This window comes from Corvus cornix, chromosome 15, assembly GCF_000738735.6.
Source record: "Corvus cornix cornix isolate S_Up_H32 chromosome 15, ASM73873v5, whole genome shotgun sequence".
Classification (NCBI taxonomy): Eukaryota; Metazoa; Chordata; class Aves; order Passeriformes; family Corvidae; genus Corvus; species Corvus cornix.
The window spans coordinates 12,013,660-12,041,299 of NC_046345.1; the positions used below are offsets into that span (position 1 = coordinate 12,013,660).

Sequence of the window (27,640 nt, forward strand, 5' to 3'; positions counted from 1 at the left end):
GAGGGCTGTGCCCATTGTTCCCTGCTCCAGCTGGGCTGGTCCTGCCCCGTGCCAGGGGGCTGCTCTCCAGGAAGGTCCCATCTGCTCCTCTCCCACAAAACCCCATGGCTGGGATGCCTTTTCCTCATCCAGCTTGGCCAGAGCAGCACCAGACTCAGCACATGGGCAGCTGTCCCTGTGTGGTGGGTAACCCAATCCTTCCTGGGGCCGGAGCAGAGGGATAACACCAGCCTGAGATCACGGCCTGCAATACCCAGAGAGGGTCACCACACCCAGCCACCCCTCCCACCACTGCTGGGCTTTCCATGGGCAACACAACCCCCAATCCCAGCAGGAATGGGACCCCTACGACCAGCCTGGCTCCTGTCACCTCTGCATGGGGACACCCAGCCACGCTCCCTGGAGCTGCAGGGCACTGGGAGCACCATAAGGCACTGAATCCAAAGTGGAAAAAGCAAAGCCATGGATGGAGCCAGGATCCGGGCAGACCCCAGTGCCAGCAAATGAGTCAGGGGGCTGGGGGGATAGGCAGGCAGTCCCTGGGGAAGGACTCCTGAGCCAGGCCTGCCGTGGGTAGCAGGTTTGCAGGTCTCACTCCTCCCTTCCAACATTCCCCATTATGAAAAAGCCTCTGGAACGTGAGCCCAGAAAGCAAGCAGGCTCCTGGCCAGAGCAGGGGCCGTTGGCTGATAACTGCGGGCCCTTTGTGTCCTTTCTGGGATGGGCACCACTCCAGCCACACCTGGGGCACCGTGGCAAAGGTGGCAGCAGCGGTGGCACTCTGGCACACCCCGGAGAGCTGCCCGCCCCTCACTGCGTGCTGCAAGGAGCTGTTCCTCAGGTGCTGCTGGAAGCAGCCTCAAATCACTGCCCTAATAATGGGGAAAAAATCGCTGTTTGGGAAAGGGGGAGGGAACCAGTGAGGATTTTCCAGGGAAGTGGGGTTGTGCATGTGTGTTCAAGTGAGTCACCAGACTGGAGAGGGGCAGGACAAGCAATACATGGTGTGATTTTTGGGGCTGTCTGTCCAAGGCCAGGAGCTGGACTCGATGATCCTCCTTATGGGTCCCTTCCAACTCAGGATATTCCATGATTCCATGACTCAGGGGACAGGATGCTCCAGCGTCATGCCACCCCAGGGCAGGGCAAAGCTCCCAGCCCTTTTCCAGACACTTGTGGTCAGTGACTGCTCTCCATGTCACCACATCCCTCCCGTGTCCTGTAGGGTGTCCCAGTGCCAGCCCTGGGGCTGCCAAACCGCAGCTGTCCCTGCTGGAGCTGGAGATGCTGGACACAGCTTTCCCAGGAGCTGGAACATCCTGAGACATTTCCGTGCCTCAGTTTCCTATCCTTGCACTGGGCGTTCCTCCCTTCCTTCCTTCTTGGCCAGGAGATCTCTGGGAGCCAAGGGTGGAGTACAACAAAAATAGAGCTTTATTTTGGGACAAGTGCAATCGGAGCTGGGTCCTTCGGCCCCAGAGTGGAGATACGAGCGTGGCAATGGCCACCACGGACCCCAGCAGCAGTGCCAGGGCACACACACAGGGTTGTCCCTTTGCCATGGTGAGCATGTGCTGTGTCACAGCCCAGCACTGTCCCGTGTTACAGCCCAGCACTGTCCTGGAGCGATGGCAACTAGTCCAGGCTGTTCCCATCCCCTTGGCTGGGCTCTCACCATCTCTGCCACGGATGCCAGTCTGCAGCGAGCTGGGAGGGGTGGGGACAGCTGTGGGGGCTGAAGGGCACGGTGGGGACAAAGACGACGCTGGCAGCACCACTGGCAGCCCTGTGGGATTGTCACGACACGGTGGGGATGGGGACAGGAGAGGGGACACGCACCCACCCTGTCCTGGGTGTCTCATTCAGCCACGAGAACTGAGTGTACAGAAAGCCAGGGGCCACTCCAGCCAGCAGAGCTCAGTAGTGACACACACACAGACACACAGACACACACACAGACACACGTCAGTTTTCCCAGGTGGGACAGCAGCCCGATGCATGAAGCTGTGTATCCAGAGCCACGTCCCTGGGCGTGCCCAGCCTGTGTGTGCACACAGGAACACATGTGCAGAGCCGGTGCACACACACAGGTACCTGCTCAGCTGCACAGGGCCCCTGTGCACAGCAGCACCTGCCAGCAATGCACACGTAGAGCTGTGCACACCAGCACACGTGTGCCACACAGACACTCGCACACGTACAGTCTGTACCGATGCACAGGTGCCCACAAGCACGAGACCTGCTCACACGCAGAGCCTGTGCACACCAACGTGTGCACATTAACACACACATGCACACCAACACGTGTGCATGCAGAGCTGTGCACACCAACGCGTGCAGTGTCACACACATCAACACGCACGTGCCCCCACACAGAGCCACGCTCACACCTGCAGGGCCTGCGCACACCCACACGCACAGAGCTGTGCGCAGACCCACTCACACCTGAGAGTGTGCAATTCAACGCACGTGTGCACAGCTGTGCACACAACACACGTGCACATCAGCACATCCACGTGCACAGCGCTGGGCGCACCAGCACACACGTACACTGTGCAAAGCAGGACGTGTACACTCACATCTGCGCTCACCAGAAAACACCCAGCCTTGCACAGACACACACGTGTGCACAGCACTGCGCACCTCAGCACCGGTGTGTGCACACAGAGCCGTGCACACTGGCACACACATGCACAGAGTGGCACACACATGCACAGAGTCACACACACTGGCACACATGTGCACAGCACTCCCCCAGAGCCCTCCTGGCCCCAACCCCCCCACGGGTCCCTACTCATGGTGCGGGTGCCGCCGCAGCCCCCGCAGGCCCCAGCAGGCAGCCAGGAGCCGGGGCTGGTGGTACAGCACCATCCCGGCCAGCGTCAGCGCCACGCCGGCGTAGCCCAGCGCGCCCAGCCGCGTGCCAAACAGCAGCCGCGACAGCAGCAGGTTGCCCACCACGGTGAGGCTGCCCAGGAGGTGCAGCGTGAGGGCTGAGGTGAGGGACAGGAGGCAGGAGGTGGCCAGGTTGTAGAGGACGGAGCCGAGGCAGCTGAGCAGGACGCAGCCCCAGAGCGCGGCATCGGGGCGAAGGACGCCCTGCCACGAGGGGCCCAGCTCCAGCGCCACGGCCGCCCCAAACAGCAGCACAAAACTGGGCAGGGACGTCAGGCCGAGCAGGGACAATGCATCCAGACGGTCCTCCTGCAGCAGCACACCTGGGGGGACAGGGGACAGTCAGTGGGACATCCCACCCACCCACCACAGGGACACCCAGCACCCATAGGGGACACCAAACAACACGGGTCCAAGCAGCAAAGAAATCCCAAATGTCACTGGGAAGTGGAAAATGAGGGAGGGCAGTTCCTTCCATGGGCTGGGGGTGCCCTGGTTTGGGGGGTCCCATTTGGAGGTTCCCAGGTTTGGATGTGTCTCTGTTTAGTAGTTTGGGAGTCCTTCATTTCTGGGACTCCTTGGTCTAGAGGTGCCCTGGTTCAGAGGGTGTCCAGTTTCAAGAGTGCCTGGGTTTGGGGGTCAGGGTGCCACAGTGAGGGTTGGACAGGGCAGCTTTCCCAGCCCGTTTTGGAGCATTTGTCCCCATGTCCCCCCCTCCGGGTCATCTGAGGACAGTGGGGACAGCAGGCACAGCAGGGCTGGCTGCCACACACAGACATGCCCCTATCCTCCCCGGAGCCAATGTCCATGTTGCACTGAGGGTGAAAAGGTGACAGGGCATTGACGTGATGACCAGTGGTGTCCCTTGGGGGGCCACAGCACCCCAGTACAGCCATGGGGACCTTGGGGTGAGCCCATGGCCCCATGCCAGAGCCCATCCCCACGGTGCCCTGAGTCACAGGCTCTGGAGGAAGTGCTCCCTTGCCAGCCAAAAACATTCCAGCTGGCTCCTCGCTGCCATTTGCCAAGGACACCACGGCCTGGGTGGCACCGCGGCCACCAGAGCCCCTGGGAAGGGAGGACTCGCAGGGAGTCCAGCAGCCCACAGGGACGGGACAGGACAGGCCGGGTGACCCTGTGCCACACTAGGGCATTTCCACCCCCCCATGGCCCCAGGACACCACAGGGACACTAATGGTGTCATCATTGACAAATTAAGGTCACATCACCTCAGGGCCACAAGTACGACACAGCCCTGAGAGGGGCAAGGGTGGCTCTGAGGTGGCACCAGGGACAGAGTGGGCATGGGGTGGCACTGGGGCTGGGGTGATACAAGGGTGGCACCAGGACCAACGGGGACAGCAGATGGCACTGCGGCTCGGGTGAAACTGGGAGCCAGAGTGCCACCACGGTTGTCACCACGGGGTGACGCTGAGGCCAGGGTGGGCAGGGAGTGTCAGCGGAACAAAGGTGGCACTGGGGTGACACCAGTGATAGGGTGCGGTAGCATTGGGGCTGGGGTGACATCAGGGTGGGCAGCGGGTGGCAGGGTGAGCACGGAGAACCCCCAGCACCGGGGTGGCACCGAGGTGACACCAGCACCCCTGTGCCCCAGGGGGCCTGCCAGGGGCGGGCGGACATGCAGGAAAGGGACAGGGACAGGTGGCACTTACTCTGCTGGATGGACTTGAGGGCGCGGAGCACGGTGGCGGCCAGAAGGAAGCCGCAGCCGGGCTGGGAGAAGCAGAGCCCGCCGGCGATGCTGCAGGCGGCCCCGGCACACACCGGCCCCATGGCCCAGAACTGCAGCGGGTGCGGCCGCCGGCCCCCCAGCACCCCCAGCACCAGCGTCACCAGCGGCGTGGTGGTGGCCACGGCCTGGGCCACGTCCAGCTGCACGTAGCTCAGGCCCAGGTTGCCCAGGGCCACGCTGGTGCAGAAAGTGAGGCTGAGCAGGTAGATCCTGGCGCGGGGCCGGGGGCCCGGTGCCCGTGCCCAGCCCAGCGGGTAGCCCACGGCCACGCCGGACAGCATGTGCAGCGCCGAGAGCAGCAGCGGGTAGCGGAACCCGTGCGCCGCGAAGATCCACTTGTTGAGGCGGCCATGGTGGTGCCCGTGCCCAGCCAGGCCAGCACGCTGAGGGTCAGCGGCAGCGCCGGCCCCGGCGGCCGCCCCCCGTCCGCCTGCCCCGGGTCGGGCTTCCAGGGCCGCGGGGGCGCCCTCGCCAGCCGTGCTCATCGCGGCTTCATCGCCCCGCCGCGACCGCGGGCACATGGGCACCGGCTCCGCTGCCTCCGGCCGCCGCTCGCCGCTCTGCCCCGTCCTCCCGAGAGCCCCGCGATGGTGCCGCTGACAGCGGGTGCTGGCCCGGCGGCGGCCGCGCTGTCCCCGCTCTCTGCGGCGGCGGCCGCGCTGTCCCCGCTCCCTGCGGCGGCGGCCCCCGGCCGGGGGTGCTGGCGGGGCTCAGCGCCGGGGTGGCGGTGCCATGTGCCGGGAGAAGGCGGCGGCGGCGGCCGGGGCCGGGGCCAGCGGAAAGTTTGGTGATGGCGGAGCGGAGGGCGGAGACTCCTCCCTGCGAGGCCATCGCGGTCACTGCCGGGCGGGCGGGGCACGGCGGGGCACGGGCACCGGGGGCACCGGGGACACCACCCGGCCGTGGCCGCCCGTGCGGCGGGGCCCGCTGGGCACTCCCGGCCTTCAGCACCGTGCGGTGGCTCCCTGGTGACAGCGGGGCCGCGTCCCAGCCCCCGCCCGGCTCCCTGCGCCCATCGCCCCCGACCCGCCGGGACACCACGCCCCGACACCGCCGCTGCCCCGGTGATTTTGGGGGTTGGATTAAATTCGCGGGGGCATCACGCAGATTTGGGCACACCTGGGGGTCCCCCTCGGGCACCGCGATCCCCGAGCCCTGGGACAGTGGGAGCTCAGTACCCCCACGGGGTTACAGGGGAGGGGGATCTCAGCTGGTCTTTACTGAGGATGAACAGCGCTGACTCGGACTCCCCAAATCTTTGGCCTCCCCAAAAATGCTTTGGACACCCCAAAAACGGCTGCTCCCAGCGGCCGCCTGCCCCATTCCTGACTGGGACCAGGACTGAAGGAGCTGCTGGTCTGCGTGCTCCCATCCCACTGCACCCGTAGGACATGGGGCATCGTGTGTGTCCCCTCCTCCTGCCCCGGGCAGATTTGGGGTGCTGGCCCACGGAAAGCAAGAAGCAGGGAGCCGGCAGGTTCTGTGCCCTCAGTGGGGGTTTCATTGCCATCACCCCCCACCCTCTACCACTCGCTGAGGCGCAGGATCAGGGTCTCCCCATCTTGGGGTCTGTAGTCGGCGATACCTGCGGAGTGAGGGACAGCGGTTCGGGGTGGGACAGCAGCCATGGGGCTGCAGGGGACCCCTGCCACCTCCCCAGGGACCCCCACCCACCACTCACCCATCTGCAGGGGGGTGTTGGGTGCGGTCAGGAGCTGCCAGTAGTTCCGCTTCTCCTGCCGGGCCTCCAGCCCCAGCACCTGGGTCAGGAAGGGGCCCTGTGGGGTGTCCTGGGTGTGGAACCTGGGGGATGGGACAGCAGGGTCACAGGGTGAGGGTCTGGCCTCGGCATTGCTGGCAGTGGGAACCGGGGTGAGCCTGTGGCGCAGGTGCAGGACACGTGGCCACCACAGCGTGACCCCCACATACTTGAAGTCGTGGGGTTCCAGCGCAGCAGCCGCCCAGAGCACGTCCAGGAGGGAGGCGGCGGCGGGCACGGGCACCGGGCGGTCGTAGAGCCGGAGCTCGTAACACCAGGGCAGGGGACACTCCACCACCAGCTGCACCGTTTTGCTCCCCGGCACCTCAGTCGGGGGCTCGATGCCCATGGGTGTCAGCGTGTCTGAGGAGCCACCAAAGCACTGGTGACACCCAGCCACCACCATGGTGGCCCCAGCGCTGACCCCAATCCCAGCTGGCCCCGGCTCCTACCCGACTCCTCCTGGCAATGCATGGAGGCGATGTCCAGGTAGGAGCGGCCGTGCAGCACCGGCAGCACCTGGGCCATGGTGGCGGCGGTGCCGAAGGCTTCCAGGTTCTCCAGCAGCGCGGCCGTGGCCCGTCGAACGCCGGCTCCGTCTGGCATGCACCCGTGGCCAGGAACACCTGGGACAGGGAGGGATGGGGATGGTGGGAAGAGGGAGGAGGGTTGGGTACCTGGGCACTGCACTGCTGAGCATCACCTGCCCCAGGGCAGCTGCCTCTGCCTGGGCACCCACATCTGCATCTGTGTCCACACCCACATCTGCACCCACGTCTGCCCCTGCACCCACACCCGCGTCTGCAGCCCCACTTCCTCCCATGCCCATTGCCAGTGCCAGCCCGGATGTCCCCTCGGGTGACACCCACCTGCAGTGCCCACGGGGTGCTGTAGATATTGCCGATGATGCCGTCGGGGCCCTGGGCCTCGGCCATGCTCCTGCTGGCCCTGTGCGCGGCTGCCCGGAGCTCGGCCGCCAGCCCGGTCCCCACCAACCTCCTCTGCTCCAGGCAGGTGAAGGCCAGTGCCACCACGGCCTCCGTGTCTGCAGGGACGCCCCAGTGTCACCACAGGGTCACACTTCCACCAGGGTGCCACTGCCTGTGCCCCTGGACCCTTACCCACAGCATTGCCACTGTGCCCAAGCCTTCCGTGGTGCTGGGCCGTGAGGAGCCGCCGGATCACCTCCTCCCGCACCCGCTTGTGGTGCACACACAGTGCCAGCACACCCAGCCCGTACTGGTAGTAACTGGTGAGGGGGTGGCCGTGCCGCCGGGAGCCTGGGGACCACATGAGGTGTCACTGGGGTGAGCCCGTGTCCCACGGCTGGACGTGTGGGTGCCAGGTGGGCGCTCACCCCGCAGGGACACTCTCACCTGTCCAGTCCTCCTCCAGGTAGTACTTGAGCCACGTCACCAGCGAGCGCTGGGGACTGAGTGGGGGACAGGTGGCCCGCAGCCCCAGCAGGTACAGCGCCAGCCGCCCCGTGTGCGGCCACGCCGCCGCGCTCCTGCAAGGCACCAGTCACCTCCCAGGACACCGCCTGAGGTGTCACCTGCCCTGAGGGGACCCCGGGACACCCACACGTACGTGCTGTGCTCAGCGTCCCACCGGGAGTGGCCGTGGGCCTGCAGGCTCCTGCGGGGACAGGGCGTCAGCATGGGGGACAGGGGCGTCCCCAAAGGCCCGCGGGGGGACCCCGGGGACCCACCTGCCGTAGGGCTGCTGGAAGGCGTCCTGCAGCCTCTCCAGGTAGCGCTGCTCCAGCCGCGGGTCGTGGTCACGGGCCAGGCGCAGGGCCAGGTACACGGCGGGGTCGGGTCCCGCGCGGGGTCCCCCGCCAGCCCCAGCAGCCGCGCACTCAGCACCCGCACGGCGCCCACCGAGCCCCCCGGGGGCTCTGCCCCGGCCCGGGAGAGGCAGTGCAGGTGAGGGGGCACGAGGGGGCCGAGACCCTCCCCCAAGCACGGCCCTGCGGCTCCACAGCCCCCCAAAGCTGTGTGGGGCCGCAGTGGGGATGGACCCCCAGCACCCACTCCTCCGTGCACCCCACACCCTCCGCGTCCCCCCCAAATCCCATAGCCTCCAGATTTCCCACCAAAAAAGAGGAAGAAACAAAGAGACATGACATGGAGCAGGAGCACAGAGAGCCCGAGGGGGTGGCAGGGGGCTCTGGGTGACACCCTTCTCCCCAGGGACCCGTGTGGGGGGTGGGCACGGGCTGGCTCCGGGCAGGGGGTGCAGGGGTTGGGCTGGGGGCAGCTGAGCCCTGGAGAATTCATCAGCGAGGGCTGTCACGAGTCGCCGTCCTCGCCAGGGGCTGGAGATTGGGCTCATCACCCCAAACCCCGCTCCTCAGGGAACCCCCCGAGCTCAGAGCGAGCTCAAGGCCCGGGGGGGTCCCGGGCAGGTTTGGGGGGCCGGGGCCGCACTCACCGCAGCACTGGGCGGGCAGGACCGCGGGCAGCAGCAGCAGCAGGACGAGCGGCAGCCACATGCTGGAGCGGGACAGGGGGGACACGGGGGTGCCAGAGCTCGGCACAGCCCCGCCGGACAGCCGGGAGCGGCAGGATGAGCCGGGACAGCACGGGAAGGTGGGGCGAGAGGCCGTTTCCGCACGCCGGGGCCGAGTCAGCACAAACGGGGCAGAACTTTGGCTGAGGCGCAGCCGAGGGGCGCGGGGGCACTCCCGGCCGGGCCGGGACACCCTGCCCGGGGCAGCCTGGCCCCAGGTGCCCTGCTCGGGTCAACACCGGCGGGCACAGCCCGAAAATAGACAGGGATGAAACCCGGCCAAATCCGGCCCCTTTGGAAACGAGAGTTCCCATGCTCGCCTGGAACTACGATTTAATTGAGAAAGGAGATCGATCAGCCCCACCCGGGAGCCGAGGGACAGGCAGGGAGGGGGGACAAACTGCAAAAAATAAATCCCTAAAGCCGGGGGGCGTGAGGGTCCTGAGCCCCAAGAGATAAAACCCCCCTGCCGGGGGGGACGTGGGGTCCTGAGCCACGAAAACAAATCCCGCAGCCCAGGAGGGGGTCCCGGGGCACCGCTGGGCTCCGGCCCCGTCAGCCTGAGGACACCGAGCACAGGGGGGCGGGCCTGGGGACCCTCCTCCCACCGAGGCCGGCCGTGACCGGGTGTTCCCCAAACACCTGCCCCGCTGTGGGGCCCGCAGGCTGGGGACCGCCCAGGCCGGTGTCCTGCGGTCCGGTGCTGCGGCGCCAGGGCCTACAGGAGAGCAGCGGGGCCTACAGGAGAGCAACGGGGCCCGGGCAGGGACCCGCCGGCCGCGATCGCGGCGTTTGACCGGCGCCCGCCCCGCCACTCCTGCCGCCTAACGTCCCGGCATGCCCCGCGCGGCCCGCCCCGGTACATCCCGGCGTGCTCCGCGCCAGCCCTGCCTCGCAATATCCCGGCGTGCTTCGCGCCACAGCTGCCTCGTTATATCCCGACATACCCCGCGCAGCCCGCCCCGGTACATCCCGGCGTGCTTCGCGCCACGCCTGCCTCGCTATATCCCGGAATGCTCCGCGCACCGCCTGCCCCGTTATATCCCAGCATGCCCTGCGCTGCACTGCGATATCCCAGTGTGCTCCGCACCTCAGGACCCCTTCTGCGAGGGCTCTGGGCTGCCCGCTGCGCGCCTGATCAACCCCCTTCTGCCGCCTGCCCCGGCCCCGCCGCCCGCCCACCCCGCTGCTTCTGCCCGCGCTGTTCCCGGTGTCCGCGCTGCCCTCGTGCCCAGCGCGGCGCCGCTCCGGTGGGCGCGGGCCCAGCCGCGGGCGCAGGCGCGGCGTGGGCAGCGCGGGGTCCTTCGTTGCGCGGGCGCACGTGGCGGCGGCGGCGGCGGCGGCGGCGGGGCCATGGGCGGGCTGGAGAAGAAGAAGGTACCGGGCCCTTCCCGGCCCCTCCTTTCGGCCGCGGTCACGCTCCCGGGGCTTGTGCCCGCCGTCCGGTGCCTGCCCGTTCCGTGTTCCTCCCCTCCTCCTCCGTGCCCTCTCCGTCTCCCCCGGTATCGGTGCCGGCCCGTGTCTGCTCCCCCCGTGCCGGTGCCGGTGGCACCCCTCCGGCCGTGTCGTGCCCCTGCACCCCTCCCTGCTAGCGGTGCATGCCCGATTCCCCTCCAGCCCCCCGCGCTGGCCGTGTCCGCTGTCCCCTTCCAGCCCCCGGTTCCCGTTTCTCCTCCCTTTCCACTCTCAGGAGTCCCGGTGGCCCCGGGAGGGTTGCGGGGACCCCCTCAGCACCCCCGCGCTCCCCCAACGCCCCCGTTTCTCCCCAGTACGAGCGCGGAGCCGCCACCAACTACATCACCCGGAACCGGGCGCGGAAGAAGCTGCAGCTGAGCCTGCCCGACTTCAGGTGCGCCCGGGACCCCCAGAACGCCCCGGACCCCCGAGTCCCCGCCTCAGTTGCCCCCTACACCCCGTACTCCCATCCCTCCAAACCCTCCGGGGCCCCCGGTCCGCAGGCAGGGAAGCCGTGGGAGATGGAGCCCGTGGTGGTTGCGTGGGGTGGCCCTGAACCCCTCCCTCGGCATCCCTGGTGCCCCTGAGCGCCCTCCCAGGCCCCCCATCCCGCTGAACTCCCCCCTAAACACCCCACGCCTGCTCCCAGTTCCCCGGGACTTCCCCGTGAGCCCCCTGAGGTGCTCTCAGACCCCGCAGGGATTTCCTGCCTCCGCCGAGGCGCCCCACGCCCCTGAGCTCTGCCCATCCAGACCCCACTGATCACCCCCCCTCGCCCCCCTGGGACCCCCGGCCCCTCTTGGGGAGCAGAGGGACCCGAAGTCCATGGTGGATGTGTGGGGTGGCCCTGGGACAGCCTGAGCTCCTGTCCAAGAGTGTGGCCCTTTCCCTTGGGGTCGTGGAGTGCTACCGCGGTTTCAGGCTGCCACGTTTGGGGTTCCCCCTCCAAGGGAAGGGCCCGGGGTGTCCCAGGGGACACAGGGCGGCAGTGGCCCCCCTGTCCCAGCCCTGTTCCCGTCCCCAGGCGTCTCTGCATCCTCAAGGGGATTTACCCCCACGAGCCCAAGCACAAGAAGAAGGTGAACAAGGGCTCCACCGCCCCCAGGACCTTCTACCTGCTCAAGGACATCAAATTCCTGCTCCACGAGCCCATCGTCAACAAATTCCGGGAATATAAGGTGCTTATCCCACCCGAGGGGGCCCTGGGGCTCGTCCCGTGCCACAGAGCCCCCATGGCCCCCTGTCCCCCCAGGTGTTTGTCCGGAAGCTCCGGAAGGCCTACGGGAAGAGCGAGTGGGGCACTGTAGAGCGGCTGAAGGACAACAAACCCACCTACAAACTCGACCACATCGTCAAGGAGAGGTGAGACAGCCCTGGCAGAGCCACCTGGAGCATCCAGCCCTGGGGCCCAGCACAGGAAGCACCTGGAGCTGCTGGAGGAGTCCAGAGGAGACCACGGAGCTGCTCCAAGGGCTGGAGCCCCTCTGCTCTGGAGCCAGGCTGGGAGAGCTGGGGGTGCTCACCTGGAGAGGAGAAGGCTCCAGGGAGAGCTCAGAGCCCCTTCCAGGGCCTAAAGGGGCTCCAGGAGAGCTGGAGAGGGACTGGGGACAAGGCATGGAGGGACAGGACACAGGGAATGGCTTCCCAGTGCCAGAGGGCAGGGCTGGATGGGATCTTGGGAAGGAATTGTTCCCTGGGAGGGTGGGCAGGCCCTGGCACAGGGTGCCCAGAGCAGCTGTGGCTGCCCCTGGATCCCTGGCAGTGTCCAAGGCCAGGCTGGACATTGGGGCTTAGAGCAGCCTGGGACAGTGGAAGGTGTCCCTGCCCAGGGCCAGGGGAGGGAATGGGATGTGGTTTAAGGTTCTTCCAACCCAAACCATCCTGGGATTCTCTGATCCTTCATCACATCCAGCCCTCTCTGGGAATCCACCTCATGTGTAATTTCTGGAGGTATTGATGGAGTTTTGTGTTTCTGGGCTGGAGGAGAAGGAATGAGAGAGCCAGGAATGCCCAGCCATCCTGGGTGGCTCCAGGAGGACACAGGGAACTCCCCTGCTCTCCCTGTGGGGTGTTTTCCTCAGAGGGCTGGGGGAGGGTCAGTCCTGCCAAGGCTTTGGTGGCTTTGGTGACAGTGAGCAAGGAGGAGACACAGGAGGGCGAAAACTCCGTAATCCCCATGGGTCCCATCCTAGATCAGGATATTCCATCCTCCTCTGCCCAGCTTTGCTGGGATGTGCAGGTGGATGCTCCGCAGTTCCCATTCCTTTCTCACTCGGGGTCTCCCCCAGCCCCAGCAGCTTTTGCAGGACTCTGGGGCTGGCTGTGACTCCCTCTTGTCCCCCCCTGCTGCAGGTACCCCACGTTCATCGACGCCCTGCGGGACCTGGACGATGCCCTGTCCATGTGCTTCCTGTTCTCCACCTTCCCCCGCACGGGCAAGTGCCACGTGCAGACCATCCAGCTGTGCCGGCGCCTGGCCGTGGAGTTCCAGAACTACGTCATCGCCTCCCGCTCCCTGCGCAAGGTGGGGCCGGACCCCCTGCCTGGGGGGGTGTGGGGTGCTGCGTTTGGGCACGGGGACATCAGATCCCACATCCCACTGGGATCTGGCGCTCCCTGAGGAACCTGCTGCCGGGGGAAGGGGTGGCAGTGACGGGGACACAGCAGCCTTCCTCCCGCTGAGCCTTCGCTCTGTCCTGCCAGGTGTTCCTCTCCATCAAGGGCATCTACTACCAGGCAGAGGTGCTGGGGCAGCCGATCACCTGGATCACTCCCTACGCCTTTGCCCACGACGTGAGTACCTGGGCAGAGCCTCCGGGATCACCAGGGAAGGGGTGAGGGACCGTCCTATGGCAGATGAGGCTGTGCCCAGCCTGTGGGGAGATCACAGGGCCTGGCTCGGGAGGCACGTGGGGACACTGCCATCTGTCACCTCGGGATCCCCCGAGGCTGCCTGTACCAGTCTCCCCAGTTCCTCGTGTCCTCAGTTATTGATGTGCTCCTTTATCAGCCATTAAAGATTAACCTGGGGGAGCGGAGGGAAGGGATGAGTCAGATCTGCAGCCTCAGCAAGAGGGTTCTGCTGTGTCCCCCAGGCAGCAGGGCAAGGGGAAGTCCCCACTGTGCTGGGACAGCTTCCCCTGAGCCTTGGCAGGAGGTCCTGGGAACAGCAGGGCTCTCTGTACTCACTCCTGCGATTTCCAGGGCTGGGCATGGTTGGGTTGAGGCTTTGTGGTTCTGAGTCACAGAAACCTGGAGTGTTTTCAGTTGGAAGGGACATTCCACCTTCCACTATCCCAGGCTGCTCCAAGCCCTGTCCTGTGGATACAAATATGCAGCTAGCAAGAATTTCTCTTGCTTCTTTCCAGTGCTGTGAGATCTTTTTCTCTCTCACAGAAGATATTAGCAGAGTTCTATAAACTATGAATCTTGCAGAGCTTTGTTTATGGTACAGGACAAAAATATTTTGACAATGGATGTTTTAGGATTTTAGCCAATCACCCCAAGGAATGGCTGATCCTTTGACCAATTAGACTATGAAGAAAAAAGTCTATAAAAGAGTTGTAAAACAATTAAGAAAATCAATCTTGCTGCACAATGCCTGCCCGTTGGATCTCTCTTCTCCTCCCTGCCACTGTGGGACACCGTGATACCATCCAGCCTGGCCTTGGACACTGCCAGGGATCCAGGGGCAGCCACAGCTGCTCTGGGCACCCTGTGCCAGGGCCTGCCCACCCTCACAGGGAGGAATTCCTTCCTAAAATTCCATCTAACTCTGCCCTTTGGCACTGGGAAGCCATTGCCCTTTGTCCTTCTCCTTGTCCTGCTCTTGTCCAGCTCTGCCATCTTGAGGAGTTGGAGTCCCCCTGCAGGATGGGATGAAGTGTTCTGTGTATCCAGGCATGGAGGGGTGGCAGCAGGACCCTGGGGGAAGCCTGCAGAGTTCTCCCTGCCCAGGGTCTGGTGGTGGCTGTGACCTCTCTGTGTTTGGGGCAGCTTCAGGCTGAATTTCAGGGAAGGGTCCTTCCCCTAGAGGGTGCTGGGCACTGGCCAGGCTCCCCAGGGAATGGGCACGGCCCCGAGGCTGCCAGAGCTCCAGGAGCGTTTGGACAGCGCTGCCAGGGATGCCCAGGCTGGGGTTGTTGGGGTGTCTGGGCAAGGCCGGGAGCTGGGCTGGATGGTCCCTTCCTAAATGGGGATATTATGGGATCCTCCTCCCTGTGGCTGGGATGGGCCCCTGTCCCTGCAGAGGGGGGTCCTTTATCCCATCCCATGTGCCACCAGCACCCCACAGACGTGGATTACCGGGTCATGGCCACCTTCACCGAGTTCTACACCACCCTCCTGGGCTTCGTCAACTTCCGCCTCTACCAATCCCTGAACCTGCTGTACCCCCCCAAGGTGAGGCCACCACCCACCCTGGGGTCACTGCGGGGACCACCTGTCCCACCCCGGGGTGGTGGCAACCCGATCGCTGGAAAGGGGGGTGGAAATGAGGGATTTCTGGGGTCTCTGTTTTTGGGAGCTGCCTCCACCGCTCTGCTCCTCCCCAGATAGACAGCCAGGCTGAGGATGAGCTGAAGCCTGCAGAGGGCAAGGAGTACGCCATGGATTCAGAGAGCTACCTGGAGGTGAGGGACACGGCTGCCACTGTGACTTGTGGGGATGCTGTGTGGCCTTCATGTCCTGCCCACAAGCCCTCCTGCTGTGGCACCAAGGGGCAGACCCAGATCCCTGCAGGTTGGAGGGGGCTGATCCCAAACTCCCTGTTCCTGTAGGGCAGAGCTGGGCTCAGCCTTGGGCACCACCTGCGTGGCCGGGGACCCTCCAGAGCCCCGTGCTGGGGACAGTGCCAGGAGGAGGCTGAATTCTGTCCAGGCCCTGGCTCTTCTGGCCTCTTGCTCTGAGAAATCCCCTTCCCCCCTGGGGCTGTCCCTTTTCCCACCCCCTGGATGTGACTCCGTGTCCTCTCCCTGCAGAGGCTCTCGGCTCTGAGCGCCAGCCTGGCCCGGGCGGTGGCTCCAACCCACGAGGAGGAGGTGGAGATGGATGAATTCCCAGTGGAGGGGGTAAGACCCTGGTGGGGGGCTCATCCCTGGCCCTGGGGGATCCTGTCCTGTGCTCAGGCTGGCGGTTTGGGGACAGCTCCTGAGCCCCCCCCTTTGCCAAGGGGGGCTTGGCAGGGGCTGTGGGTGGGAAGGAGGCTGAGGGCTTTGCTCCGAGCAGGAGACAGCGGAGCAGATGGATGCCAAGAAGAAGGAGCAGGAGGCTCTGGAGAAGCACAAGAAGCTCTTCGAGGGGCTGCGCTTCTTCCTCAACAGGGAGGTGCCCCGGGAGCCGCTGGCCTTCGTCATCCGGTGCGTGGTGGCCGGGAGAACCTTGGCTTCCCCCAGCCTCTCTGGCAGGACTTTTGGGGCCAACCCACCCGATGTCCTTGCGGGTGAGGTGACCCTGAGGGTCCCACCTGCTAGCCTGACTCCTCGGTGGCTTTGCCCACAGCTGCTTCGGTGGCCAGGTGTCCTGGGACAAGTCCCTGTGCATCGGTGCCACCTACGATGCCACGGACCCGTCCATCACGCACCACATCATCGACCGGCCCCGTGTGGACAAGCAGGTGGTTGGCAGGTGGGTGAGGCAGGGGGGCCCTCCCCAGAACAACCATCCCAGAGCTGTCCCACAGGCTCCAGAGCCTGAGGTGGGACCCCTCTGCCTCACCCAGGTACTACCTGCAGCCCCAGTGGGTTTTTGACTCGGTGAATGCCAAGCTGTGCCTGCCCGTGGCCGATTATTTCCCTGGGGTGCTGCTGCCCCCGCACCTCTCCCCCTTCGTGACGGAGAAGGAGGGCGACTACGTCCCTCCTGAGAAGCTGAAGCTGCTGGCCCTGCAGAGGGGAGAGAATCCAGGTGCTGGGAGCCCTCAGAGGAGTTTGGGAGCTGGGCTGTGCCTGCTCTGGAGCATCCCGGGGATAACAGTGGTGTCTCCTTGTAGAGGAAGAGAGTGAAGAGGAGGAGGAGGAAGAGGAGGAAGAAGAAGGTGACAATGACAAAGAGGAGGAGGAAGAGGAAGATGAGTCTGAAAAAGAAGAGGAGATGAAGTTACAGAAGATGGAAGAGCAGAAGACTCAGAGCACTCAGAGCAACAAGGTGGGAGCCCGTGGAGGCAGCTCTGGTGTCACTGTCCCTGCTGAGGGATGTCCCTGTCCTGGGGCCAGTGGGACACTCAGACAATCAAGGAAGGGTTTGGGTTGGGAGGGACCTTAAAGCTCATCTTGTTCCACCCTCTGCCATGGGTCCCAGGCTGCTCCAACCCCATCCAGCCCGGCCTTGGACACTTCCAGAGATGCTCCTGGCCCCACATTCATGAGCTGCAGCTCCCATCCCTGCAGGTCCAGAGGGAGCTGTGGCTCTTCCCTGGCCCGCAGTGAAAGGGCTGGAAATGCCTGTCCCTGTGGAAGGAGGGGCATTCCTGGTATCCTGAGCTCCCTGGCTCCACACAGGTGCTTCCCGTGAAGGTGACGGCAGGGAAGGTGCGGGTGGAGGACAAGCAGCGCCTGGAGCAAGAGCAGCAGAGCGAGGAGAAGCGCTTGGCCATCATGATGATGAAGAAGAGGGAGAAATACCTCTACAAGAAGATCATGTTTGGGAAGAAGCGCAAAATCCGCGAGGTATGGAGATGGGCCCCCCACCTGCATCCTGGGCTGGGCTCTTCCCAAACTCACTCGCTCCTTCCACTCCTCCCCGTCCCTGGTGAAGGTGTTGAGGTCCCTCCCAGTGTCCCCAGGCTGTGCCACAGCCGGGCAGAGCTCCCTGTGCCCCCTCAGGGCCCCCTCTCCATATCCCACCCTGATCCCGGTGCCGTGGGGTCCATCCTGCACGTGGAGCTGTGGTGGGACTGGGGCTCTGCAGCTCCTGTCCTGCTCTGACTGGGGGTCTTGGGGCTCTCTCCCCAGGCCAACAAACTGGCTGAGAAGAGGAAAGCTCACGATGCGGCCCTCAAGGAGCAGAAGAAGAAGAGCAAGAAGGCGCTACAAGCGTGACAAGGCCGGGGGCTCCCGGCTGGTTTTCCACTGTTGCTTTCGGGTGGAAAAACCCTTGGCTTTGCTCCTGGGACGGAAATGCTGCGTTTGAAACGTTTCCCATCTGTAAATATACCTGCTGCTCTGCCTTTCCCCTGGTCCTGGCACAAAGACTGTCTTCTCCGTGCTGGTGCCACCTCTGCATGGGGAAGAGGAGGCCAAGGAGAGCTCTGGGCTCGTTCCATGCGAATTTGCAGAGCCCTGGGTGCTGGAGTCTGGCTCCCAGGAGCTCCCCGGGGCAGAGGAGTGCGGAGCCCGAAGCTGCTTTGCAGTATCCACACACAAAAAACCATGTTCCCTTGTATTTTTATTTTTAATTAAAGAAGGTGATGCTTCCCTGGTTCTATTTGTTGGCTGTTCCTTGTGCCTGGGCACAGGGGAGGCTCCTCAGGGACTGATGTGGATGGATGTGGAGATCCATGGCTGATGCCAGGGCTGCTGATCCTGCTGAATGTGTTCCTGGCAGCAGCAGTTATCCATCAGTCCTGGGTTTTCCCCCAAAAACACCTTGGAGACACCACAGCTGGGGCCAAGGTGTCTCATGGGGTTTCTGGGCACACTTTTGCCCCCGGGTGTGGTGAAGACAGGAATTTTTGGAGGATACCCCTGGCACTGCTGTGGGGACACAGAGGGGATCCGGGGCGTGACAGCCCTGGGCAGGGAGTGAGCTCAGACTCTCAGGTTTAGTTTCTTTTCCTAGATCTTCTTTTCTTTCTTTTTTTATTTTCAATTTGGTTTAAATGCTTTTTTCTTTTTACTGTTTCCATTCTCCCCCTTTGTTTTCCCTTTTTTTCAGTTTTTTCTTTTCTCATTCTTTTCTTTTTTCCTTTTATTTTTATTTTTTATCTTTACTTCTATTTCCATTTTTATTTTCTTTTTATTCCATTTCCTTTTTATTTATTTCTAAATTTCAATTTTCCCTTTCCCTCATTCTCCCCCTTTTTCCCCCTCCCTTTTATTTTTTTTTCCTCTTCCCCACTTTTTTTTCTTTTTTTTTTTTTTTTTTTTTCTCTCCAGAGTTGGAAGGCTTTTCTCTTTGTTTTTCTCCTTGCTTTCCCCTTCCTTTCCCCTCTCCCAAGAGGAGCGGGACTGACCCCCGGGGCACCCTCAGGGCCGGGGTTCCCCCTCAGAGCAGGAGACCCCAAACAGGGCCTCAACCCCTGGGAGCTCCAAACAAACCAACCCCGGCTCCAAACAAACCAAGCCCGGCTCCAAACAAACCCCAGCTCCCAAAAACCCTGGCTCCAACCACGAAAACCCCGGTTCTAAACAAACCCCGGCTCCAGGCCTCACTCCCACGGCCGGGCTGAGGGCCTCGGCCTGCCGGGCAGGGCCGCTGCTGGTGGCCACTGAGTGGTCCAGTGGCCCAGGGCCTCTCCGGCCGATAAAGGCGTGTGTCCAGCTGGGTGTGACCCCTCGGTGCTGTCATCCACTCCTCGGCCTCCTCACCCAGTCCCTCGGGATCCACAGCTCCCTCGGGATCTGTGGTTCCGGCTGTCACAGCTTTCAGTGAGTGCTGCTTTGTACCCCCAAATTGGGGTTGGGGTCGCTCTGCCCCCAGGCAGGGGGACAGGGGTGGGGATGAGGTGGTGGAGCCCTCGTGGTCGCACCCCGTGGCATGTGGGATAGGGTAGATGTGGGAAATGGGGTGTTGGGGCTTCCCAGCTTGGTCACATCCGTCCCTGGACTGTCAGCATTCCACGGTTGAGCTGCCACATCCCAGCCGCTGCGGCTCTCTTCTGGCTGGAAACCCTTTACCACCCATTCCCCAAAAAAAGGGAAACCTGGAAATCCTTTGTGACCCATTCCAAAAAAAAAAAAAAGGGAAAACCTGGAAAACCTTCACAATCCATCCCCTAAAAAACCCGAGGGGGGAAACCTGGAATCCCTTCATAACCCACCCCCAAAGAGGGAGAAAGCTGGACTCCTTTTGTGACCCATCCCAAAAAAGAGGGAGAAACCTGGAATTAGGAGAGCTGCCCTGCAGAGAAGGGGTGGGACAGCTCCTTGCTCCCATGCCAACGATACCACAGCAAATCCTGTGACTGTGCCCACTTGTCTTCACCCTCCTTCTGTGAGGATGATGATGATGAAAACAGAGCTATTCTGGCTTTTTCTGATCCCAGAGGGTTGTACAGGTTACCCTCACCTGGGAACCGGTCCCGCTGAGGTCGGGCAGGATGGGGCAGCTGCCAGGGATGAGGCAAGCTGCCAGCTCACTGCAGGGTGATGCCCCCAAACGCCGTAGGAACAAGCTGTGAACCCCAAACATCTCTGACGGGGATGGCGAGTCCTGGGCACGGCCGAGGTGGTCACCCCTTGCTTGGGGACCCAAGGCCACCACCACCCCCTCTAGTGACAGAGACTTGGATCTGAGGGCAGCAGGAGCACAAGAGCCCCTTTTTCACCCTGCCATGTGTAGGGTGATGGACCAGCAGCAGGGGTGAGCCCTCCTGGCGTGGCCAGGGCACCCTCTGGGCACCCAGTCAGCTGGCACGACTAGAGGAGAGTGGAAAGTCTGTTACACCAAAGTTGGAGATGCCAGAATATTGCTGTCGTTAAGGCCATAAATCCATGGAAACACAGTGGGAGGGAGGGAGGAGGGCGGGGAAGCTGAGGGACGATGAAGTGGAGCCGATGGTGCGTGGCCAGAGTGCCCCAGCGATCCGGTCACAGGGACGGGGTGCGGGAGCGAGCTCCCCAAGCCCAGGTAAGCTCCGGCTGCGGGAGGTGACGGCCAGGCCTTGAGCTGTCCCCCGGGACAAGGAGGAGGACGGAGGCTGGCGAGAGGTGGGTGCCACCGCCCAGGGCCGGCCGTCGTCACCAGGGCCGTGGGGCCAAGCCAGGCTGGTGGCAGGGAGCCGAGGGGCCGGCAGTGGGCCCCGCAGGGACAATGTCCCCGTTCAGGCCGCGGTCACAGATGGAGACAAATGTCCCCGTTGTTCCCGGCGCGGGCTGAATGGCTCCTCTGTGCCCCGGCAGTAGGTGGGGGAGCCCGGTGGCTCGCGGTGGCCGCAGGCACCCAGGGCCGGCCCCGGGGAGCCGGGCAGTGCCCGGCCGCAACCCTGCGTCCCCCCGCCAGCCGCTCCCACTCCTGTCCCGTTCCCCCTTCCCAGGCCGGCGACCCAGGCTTGCTATCCCGGTGATGCCATAAACACCGCGGTGCAGTGGGGAGGCTTTGGAAAAGCCGGCATTTGCGGGGAGTTGCCCGGGAAGAGCTTATTCCATGTCGGAGCAGCATCGGCACCCCCGCCCCGTGCCGCCCGCTCCCCCGGCACCCCGGCCAGCGCAGGAGAGCAGAGGCACGGCCCAGCGCCAGCCGGCGCAGGCAGAGGAAAAGGTGATGGATACTGGGGGGTCGGGATGCTTGGGGGGTGGTGGGGTGCTTGGAGGGTGGCAGGATGGTAAGGGGGCAGCAGGATGCTTGTTGGCTTGCTTGGGGGGCAGTGGGATGCTAGGGGGGCAGCAGGATGATAAGGAGGCAGTGGGATTCTTGAGGGGATGCCTGGAGGATGTTGGGATGCTGGGGGGGACAGCAGGATGCTCAGGAAGCAGCTCTATGGGGCAGGATGCTGGAGGAAATTGTGTACCCGTGGGGCACAGAGGGGACAGGAGGGTAGGAAGCACCATGCCTGTGTGGGATGAGGCCTGTGGAAAACTGTGTGTCCAGGGACTTGTGGGATCAGGAGCAAGCAGGTGGATGCACCTCGTGTATGGCAGGGGTTTGGCCCTAAAAAAAATGGATCCTGTAGGGAAAACCCAAAAGCAGACTCTGGGATGCCCCCAGGGAGATGGGGAGCTGCTGGGACACAGAGATGGGGCTGCAGAGCTGCGTGGCCTGGCCTGTCCAGGGGGTAACTCTTGAGGAAATGGTGGGTGCAGCCGTGTTCTCCGGCTGGGAATCTCAGCCGGCTGGCGCCGCAGCCACCCCACCTGTGGGAGCCTCAGGAGAGCACCTGGCGCACCACATTTCTCATCACGAGCTATTAATAATTAAGCTGCTCACTGAAGGCAATGTCAATAGAGTATTTGGCTGGGAAGTGTTTGCCAGAACCACCCCAGGGAGCCAGGCAGGGTAGAGTGAGGCATCCCCTTGGCATTCCAGAGCTCTGGAATGGGGTGCTGTGTGGTCCTGGGGGCCTGGTGGGGTCCTGTAGGGGTCTATCAAGATCCATTTGGAGCCATCTGGACTCACTGGGATCCATTTGGACTCATCAGGGGGGTTCACGGTGCCATTTCGCTCACTCCTATGGGGTTGGTGCCAGCTCTGCTCCCACCTGGCAGCACCCACAAAAGTGGGTGTCTCCCTGGCCCTCTCCAGTGCCTTTCCAGGTGGTGCCAGGTGGTGCCAGTGATGGAACCACAGCCACAGAGTAAAAGCAAACTCCACCTGCTCCTGGGCACATGGAGCTCTCTGGCATTCACACCCACACGGCGGTTTTGGGATACAGTCAGAGCCACCTGCTCCCCCCGTGCTGACACCGTGCACCCCCACATCCACATGAAAACCGCTCGAGAAGAGGCTGGATGCACCAGCCCTGCCTGATCCAGTGGTCCCGGCTCCAGGGGAAGTGGCGGCGGGGAGAGGGGCCCGCTTGGATGAGCTTTTCGGGTGCCCCAGGTGCCCCTCTCGCAGCTCTCCCCCCGTCCGCGGCGCTGTGCCCAGCACCCGGCCGCAGCCCGGGGCTCCGGTTGCATTTTCCATTCATTATTCATCGAGCTGGAAATCTCGGCAGCACGAGGCGATCCGACCCGGGGGGGCCGGAGCGGGGGAGCGGCGGCAGCGGCGGCACCCCGGGATTGCCGGGCGCCGGTAACCGCGGGGCTGGGGGTGAGCCGGGAACCGGGGGGGCTTTGCCTCGGGGGCTCGGGGGGTTGGAATCTGTCGGGCTGTGATCCACGGCTCATCCCAGCGGGATTTTATCCCGCCGGCATATCCGCGGGAGGGCTGAAGCGCTGAGGGGGCGATGCGGGGCAGGGGTGGGGGGCCAGGGGGGTTATTTTTGGGGGTGTTTCTCAGTGGGAGCGCAGCCAGCCTTGGCTAAAGGATTTCCGGAGGATGTGGAGCAGCGGGAGCTTGGGCAGGGGATGCTGCTGCCGCCGCTAAATGGGGGTGCAGAGCCGGTGGGGCTCAGCCCTCAGCTCGGGGGAGCTCCCGGGCGCGGGGCTCTGCTGTGGGGGCCTGCGGTCACGGGTGCCGTGTCCCCGTGTCCCCGTGTCCCCGTGTCCCGTGTCCTGCCGCAGGGGACGGCCCTGCTGCAATGCGGTGTCACAGTGAGGGTGACCCCTTGTCCCGGGAGAAGGGAGGGGACAGGGATGGGGGGCACGAGGGGAGCGCTGGGGAGGGGGCAGCGGGCACAGGGGCTCTGTGTGTGCGTCTGTGTGTCTGTCCGTGTGCACACGTGTGTGTGTGTATGAGCACGGCTGAGGTGTGTGCGCACATTTTGTGTGTGTGAGTGAACGTGCATCGATGTATGTGTCCCTGTGCACACACGAGCACGCGTGGGGACGGGGGTGTCTGTGTGTGCCCCTGTGTGTGCCCCCAGTGTGCGTGTGTGTTGTGTTTGGGGGTGCCATCCTGCCCCGCACCCCTTTGTCCCCAGCTCCGTGTCCCCAGCCCCCACCCTGGGCCAGCCCGAGCTGCCACAGCCGGAGGGGCCCCCCGAGCCCCCATTGCTGCAGGCAGGGCCGCAGAGGCCGCACTGGGTGGGTATTGCAGCACCCAAACCATCCCGAGCGGCTGCAGCTCCTGCTCCAGCCTGCAGATTTTCCTGGGAAAATGCATCCCAGCGCCCTCAGGGAGCTCCCTCCGGTGCTGGTGGTGTCCCAGTGGAGGATGCCCACTGTGCCCCTGGGCTGTCCATGGCCCAGCTCCCCCTTCCCCCAGTCCCAGCCCTGCAGCGTCTCCCGCCGAGCTTGGGAGTCACCCTGGGAGTTTTCCTAGGGCAGGCAAAGGTTGGCTGGGCGGGCAGAGCTGCTGGGCCTGGGCCATAGATATGCTGTGCCCATGGCTGGGACATGCCAGGCGCCAGTGAGGTGCTTTCCCGGGAATTGCCATGCCCATGAGATGTCCACGTGCTTCATTCGAGCCACACACCCACCCCGTGCCCGTGTCCCCGTCCCCGGCCCCAATGTCTCTCCTCTCTGGCTGCAGGTGACCAGGATGCTGTGGCATGGGAAGCCCTGGAGGTCCATGTGCAAGGGGCTGGTCCTGGGGACCCTCCTGACCAGTTTCATGCTGCTGCTCTACTCCTACGCCGTCCCCCCGCTGCAAGTCAGCGTCACTGAGTGAGTCTGGGGTCCCTGCGTGTCCCCCCTGCAGCTCAGCCTCCCTGTTCCACACCAGGAACCCCCAACTGGACGTGGGGGACATGGAGAAGGCCCTGGGGCTTTCCAGGCCCTGGTGGCTTCACACCAGGATGTCCCCTTCTTGCTAGGGGAGAAGTGGCCCCCAACTCCCCGGGGGGCTGGGGACACACCCTGGGGCACTCACTGCTCCTGGGTGGAAAGAGGAGGGAAGAGGGAAGGGAGAAGAGAAGGGATGAGGGGAGAGGAATGGGCAGAGAGGAAAGAAGAGGAGAGGACTCGAGTCTCAGGTTCTTTCACTGCTGGAGCTCTGCATAGCTCAGCTCCCAGCCATGCCTTGTAAACAAGGTCCATGTGCAGGTGCCTCATAAACCTGGTGCTGACCTGTGCCGTTGGATAGGATCCTTATCAAAGATCAGTTTGGCGACTTTGTTACGGGTGTCCAAAGTCACCCAAATCTGTGGGCTCTGCTCACTGCCCCAGGCAGCTTAGATAACACACATTGTGTCCTCATGTGCTCATGTGCAGGGCTCATGTGCACGGCCCGTGAACTCATCTGTGGGGCCAGGCTCTGGGATTATTTCTCCCTCTGCTGAGGGCTGGATCCTTCAAGGTGTTGAGAGGTCCCAGACCACAGATCCCATGAGGGGTTTGTGACTCCTATAAGGGGTTGAGAGCTCCCTGGCCCCCACCATGAATCCTATAAGGGGTTGAGAGCTCCCAGGCCTCCTCCATGGATCCTACAAAGGGTTGAGAGCTCTCAGACCCCATAAAAATGTTATCAGCTCCTCTCCATGGAGTTGTGGCCATGGAGAGCTCCCCTTAATGCACTTTTTGGCATCACCTTCACCAGGATCACCATGGCCATGCCCATGGAGACCCCCTGCTCTATTTCCATTTCCCACACCTGTTCCCATTTCCAGCACCCATTCCCAGGTCCAGCAGCTGTCCCCAGGTCCAACACCCATTCCCAGGTCCAGCACCCATCCCTAGATCCAGCTCTTCCACCACAGAATATCCCAAAGCCTTCAAAGTGCCAGGGCCACTCTCACCGTGGTGTTCCGCCTCTTCTCCCACCCAGGATCCCCATCCCCTTCTCCTGCTCCTCCCACCTGTCCCCCGTCCAGGCTCCATCCCCGTCCAACAGCACGGGCAGCACCTCAGGGTGGAGCTGCCGGCCCAAGCTCAACGTCATGTTCATGAAGACCCACAAGACCGCCAGCAGCACCATCCTCAACATCCTCTTCCGCTTCGGGGAGAAGCACCGCCTGAAATTCGCCTTCCCCAACGGCCGCAACGACTTCTACTACCCGTCCTTCTTCGAGCGCAGCCAGGTGCAGCACTACCGGCCCGGGGTGTGCTTCAACATCATCTGCAACCACATGCGCTTCCACTACGAGGAGGTGCGCAAGCTCCTGCCGCCCGATGCCACCTTTGTGACGGTGCTGCGGGACCCCGCGTACCTCTTCGAGTCCTCCTTCCACTACTTCGGGCCCGTCATCCCCCTCACCTGGAAGATCTCGGGAGAGGATAAGCTGGACGAGTTCCTCCGGGACCCCCAGCACTACTACGACCCCAATGGGTTCAACGCTCACTACCTCCAAAACCTCCTGTTCTTTGACTTCGGCTACGACAGCAGCATGGACGCCAACAGCCCGCTGGTGGAGGAGCACATCCAGGAGATCGACCGCCGCTTCCACCTCGTCATGTTGCTCGAGTACTTCGACGAGTCGCTGGTGCTGCTCAAGGACCTGCTGTGCTGGCAGCTGGAGGACGTCCTCTACTTCAAGCTCAACGCCCGCAAAGGCTCCACTGTGTCCCGGTTGACCCCTGAGCTGTACGAGCAGGCAACCGCCTGGAACCTCATCGACGCCAAGCTCTACCGCTACTTCAATGCCACCTTCTGGCGCAAGGTGGAGGCCTACGGGAGGGAGAGGATGGCCAGGGATGTGGCTGAGCTGCAGCGAGAGAATGAGAAGATGACCAGCATCTGCATTGATGGGGGCCATGCCGTGGACGCCAGTGCCATCCAGGAGTCCTCCATGCAGCCCTGGCAGCCCCTGGGGGAGAAGACCATCCTGGGGTACAACTTGAAGAAGAAGATCAGCAAGAAGCACCAGAAGCTGTGCCGCAAGATGCTGACACCCGAAATCCAGTACCTGACTGACCTGGGGGCCAACCTCTGGATTACCAAGCTGTGGAGCTACGTGCGGGACTTCCTCAAATGGTAGGGGCTGGCAGGTGCCCCGCTCCCCTGGGGAAGAACCAGGTGCTTTCATTTTTCTTACTCATGGTTCTCTTGGTTTGGAACTGGCTGGAGGCTCTGGAGCCTGGGAACTTTTGGGGGGATCCTCCATCACCTTCTTGCAGAGCCCCAGCTTGGGCAGGAGAGCAGAGACTGCCTCCGACAGCGGGGTCAAGGACTGGGGCCTCAGGGGTGGTGTTTTCCTGCAGGATCCACTTCTTCCTTCCCCACGGAAAGGCTGGAGGAGGGATTTGTGAAGGATGTGGCCTCGTCACAGCGGGAGCAGGACATCTATCACCAGGTTGCTGGGTGCAGGCAGGGATGTGCTGGGATAGCAGTGGCAGACAGTCCCCTTGCCCGGGGTGGGCAGAGATGCCCACAGGGAACTTGACCCTCCAGGGGCTCCTCAAATCACCCTGCTGGTTTTGGGGTTGTGAGAGTGTCAGAACCTGCTGCACTGCTCCAGCCCATGGGTGTGATGAGTGCAGCACCTTCTCAGCCCGCCCACAGCCATCACTCCATGGCAGGCTGTGACCCAGGGCCACCCGGAGCCGTTTGGAGATTGGGAAACCCACCCCAAAAACCCCAGCCTTTATCAACAAGTTCCCATGGCAAAGGGCACCCCCTCCCCGCCCCCCATCATCCTGGTTAGAGGGCCCCATGGCCCACGGGGGACATCCCAAAAGGCCAACATGGTCTGGTGACAACTGGCGTGGGGAGGAGATGGGAGTGGGTGCAGTGGGACTGTCCCCGTGATGCCATCCTGGGCACAGTGGGGATCCTGAGGGCAGGGGGATTGGCCCCCCCAGTCCCCACCGTGCCCTGGGGACAAACCTTGTGCGTCCCAGCTGGGCTGGATGACACTGGTGACACCGCGTCCTGCTGAGAGTGGCCCTGGCTGGGCACAGAGGTGGCACCTGTGGCTGAGCCTCCCCCCCAGCACAAGGACCTCCTTGTACCCCCACCTGTGTTTGGCTCCTTCTGTAAAGACCAGAAATAAAAAAACAATTTACTTTTGTAATATAGTTGTATATTTGGCAGTTTTTAACATAAGGATGGTCCAGCTGGTCTCCAGTCGTCTCCTTCTTCTCCAGGATGGGATGGATGGGGTGAGGATGTCCTTACAGCCCCAGCAGGATGCTCAGCCAGTCCTTGCTCCTCCTGGGAGCTCCCCAGGGCCCTGGCACCACTGTCCCCATCACCACTGGGGGTGGGGGGCCCCGTGTCCCCCAGGCAGTGCCGAGGAATGAGACCCCAGTGCGAGTGGGGTGCCTGGGTCTGTCCCCAGTGTCCCTTTTGGGTGCTGGGGGACATCCCCATGGTGTGCAGATGCCCCCAGGAAGATCTGCTGGCTTCCCAGGGACACCAGAGCCATGGGACAGCCATCAGTGGTGACAAAAGCCACTCGCGTCATCACGTCCCAGCTCCACTGTCAGTGGCGGGCACCCCATTTCAGGAGTGGCCATGGGACTTGCACTGGGACTTCTCCACGCTCCCTCTGCACCCAGGCCACCAGGTCAGCCCACTCAGAGGAAGCCTGTGGTGGGGCGTTGGGGCTGTGGTGGGGACACCTGAGACAGGCAAGACCCAGGGACACAGGCACTTTACCAGGTCTCTGTCCTGGCTGTGACCAAACT

At 63.4% G+C, this 27,640-nt stretch overlaps 4 protein-coding genes across 7 annotated transcripts; 2 read left to right on the forward strand and 2 right to left on the reverse strand.

Moving 5' to 3' along the window:
- Positions 1 to 1,411: 1,411 nt before the first annotated feature.
- SLC35E4 (solute carrier family 35 member E4) lies at positions 1,412 to 5,485 on the reverse strand. Its single transcript, XM_039561238.1, is given in 4 exon segments — positions 1,412 to 3,218; positions 4,569 to 4,994; positions 4,997 to 5,114; positions 5,116 to 5,485. Coding segments are annotated over 4 exon segments (1,026 nt in total). The 5' UTR covers positions 5,170 to 5,485; the 3' UTR covers positions 1,412 to 2,790.
- Positions 5,486 to 6,126: 641 nt separating this feature from the next.
- Positions 6,127 to 9,001, reverse strand: TCN2 (transcobalamin 2). The gene is given in 12 exon segments (XM_039561237.1): positions 6,127 to 6,233; positions 6,330 to 6,451; positions 6,578 to 6,770; positions 6,860 to 6,991; positions 6,994 to 7,033; positions 7,277 to 7,452; positions 7,529 to 7,687; positions 7,784 to 7,917; positions 7,998 to 8,045; positions 8,119 to 8,230; positions 8,233 to 8,307; positions 8,844 to 9,001. Coding segments are annotated over 12 exon segments (1,314 nt in total). The 5' UTR covers positions 8,905 to 9,001; the 3' UTR covers positions 6,127 to 6,171.
- A 1,258-nt stretch (positions 9,002 to 10,259) lies between these two features.
- Positions 10,260 to 17,798, forward strand: PES1 (pescadillo ribosomal biogenesis factor 1). Its single transcript, XM_039561326.1, has 15 exons — positions 10,260 to 10,298; positions 10,691 to 10,770; positions 11,401 to 11,554; positions 11,629 to 11,738; positions 12,729 to 12,900; positions 13,080 to 13,169; positions 14,661 to 14,777; positions 14,930 to 15,007; positions 15,356 to 15,445; positions 15,603 to 15,733; positions 15,876 to 16,001; positions 16,096 to 16,280; positions 16,366 to 16,520; positions 16,874 to 17,041; positions 17,327 to 17,798. The coding sequence occupies exons 1-15, from the start codon at positions 10,275 to 10,277 to the stop codon at positions 17,411 to 17,413; spliced, it is 1,767 nt and encodes a 588-aa protein (XP_039417260.1). The 5' UTR covers positions 10,260 to 10,274; the 3' UTR covers positions 17,414 to 17,798.
- Positions 17,799 to 20,064: 2,266 nt separating this feature from the next.
- GAL3ST1 (galactose-3-O-sulfotransferase 1) lies at positions 20,065 to 27,024 on the forward strand. Of its 4 annotated transcripts, none has more exons than XM_010408519.3 (3): positions 20,065 to 20,162; positions 23,607 to 23,740; positions 24,840 to 27,024. In XM_010408519.3, exons 1-3 carry the CDS (start codon positions 20,076 to 20,078, stop codon positions 25,987 to 25,989), a joined length of 1,371 nt encoding a protein of 456 aa, XP_010406821.1. In that variant the 5' UTR covers positions 20,065 to 20,075; the 3' UTR covers positions 25,990 to 27,024. The 4 variants fall into 4 exon arrangements, with proteins under 4 accessions (XP_010406821.1, XP_039417286.1, XP_039417288.1 ...); XM_039561352.1 differs by lacking the exon at positions 20,065 to 20,162 and adding an exon at positions 20,580 to 20,792; XM_039561354.1 differs by lacking the exon at positions 20,065 to 20,162 and adding an exon at positions 22,061 to 22,283.
- The last annotated feature ends 616 nt before the right edge of the window (positions 27,025 to 27,640 follow it).

What these genes read in the sequence shown, in the direction of transcription:
- GAL3ST1 (XM_039561352.1), top strand. Translation starts at nt 20,679, where the DNA reads ATGTCGGAGCAGCATCGGCACCCCCGCCCCGTGCCGCCCGCTCCCCCG. An exon ending in CGGCGCAGGCAGAGGAAAAG is followed by an intron (nt 20,793 to 23,606) that starts GTGATGGATACT and finishes CTCTGGCTGCAG; the next exon opens with GTGACCAGGATGCTGTGGCA. An exon ending in CTGCAAGTCAGCGTCACTGA is followed by an intron (nt 23,741 to 24,839) that starts GTGAGTCTGGGG and finishes TCTCCCACCCAG; the next exon opens with GATCCCCATCCCCTTCTCCT.
- PES1 (XM_039561326.1), top strand. Translation starts at nt 10,275, where the DNA reads ATGGGCGGGCTGGAGAAGAAGAAG. An exon ending in ATTCAGAGAGCTACCTGGAG is followed by an intron (nt 15,008 to 15,355) that starts GTGAGGGACACG and finishes CTCTCCCTGCAG; the next exon opens with AGGCTCTCGGCTCTGAGCGC. An exon ending in CCGCTGGCCTTCGTCATCCG is followed by an intron (nt 15,734 to 15,875) that starts GTGCGTGGTGGC and finishes CTTTGCCCACAG; the next exon opens with CTGCTTCGGTGGCCAGGTGT.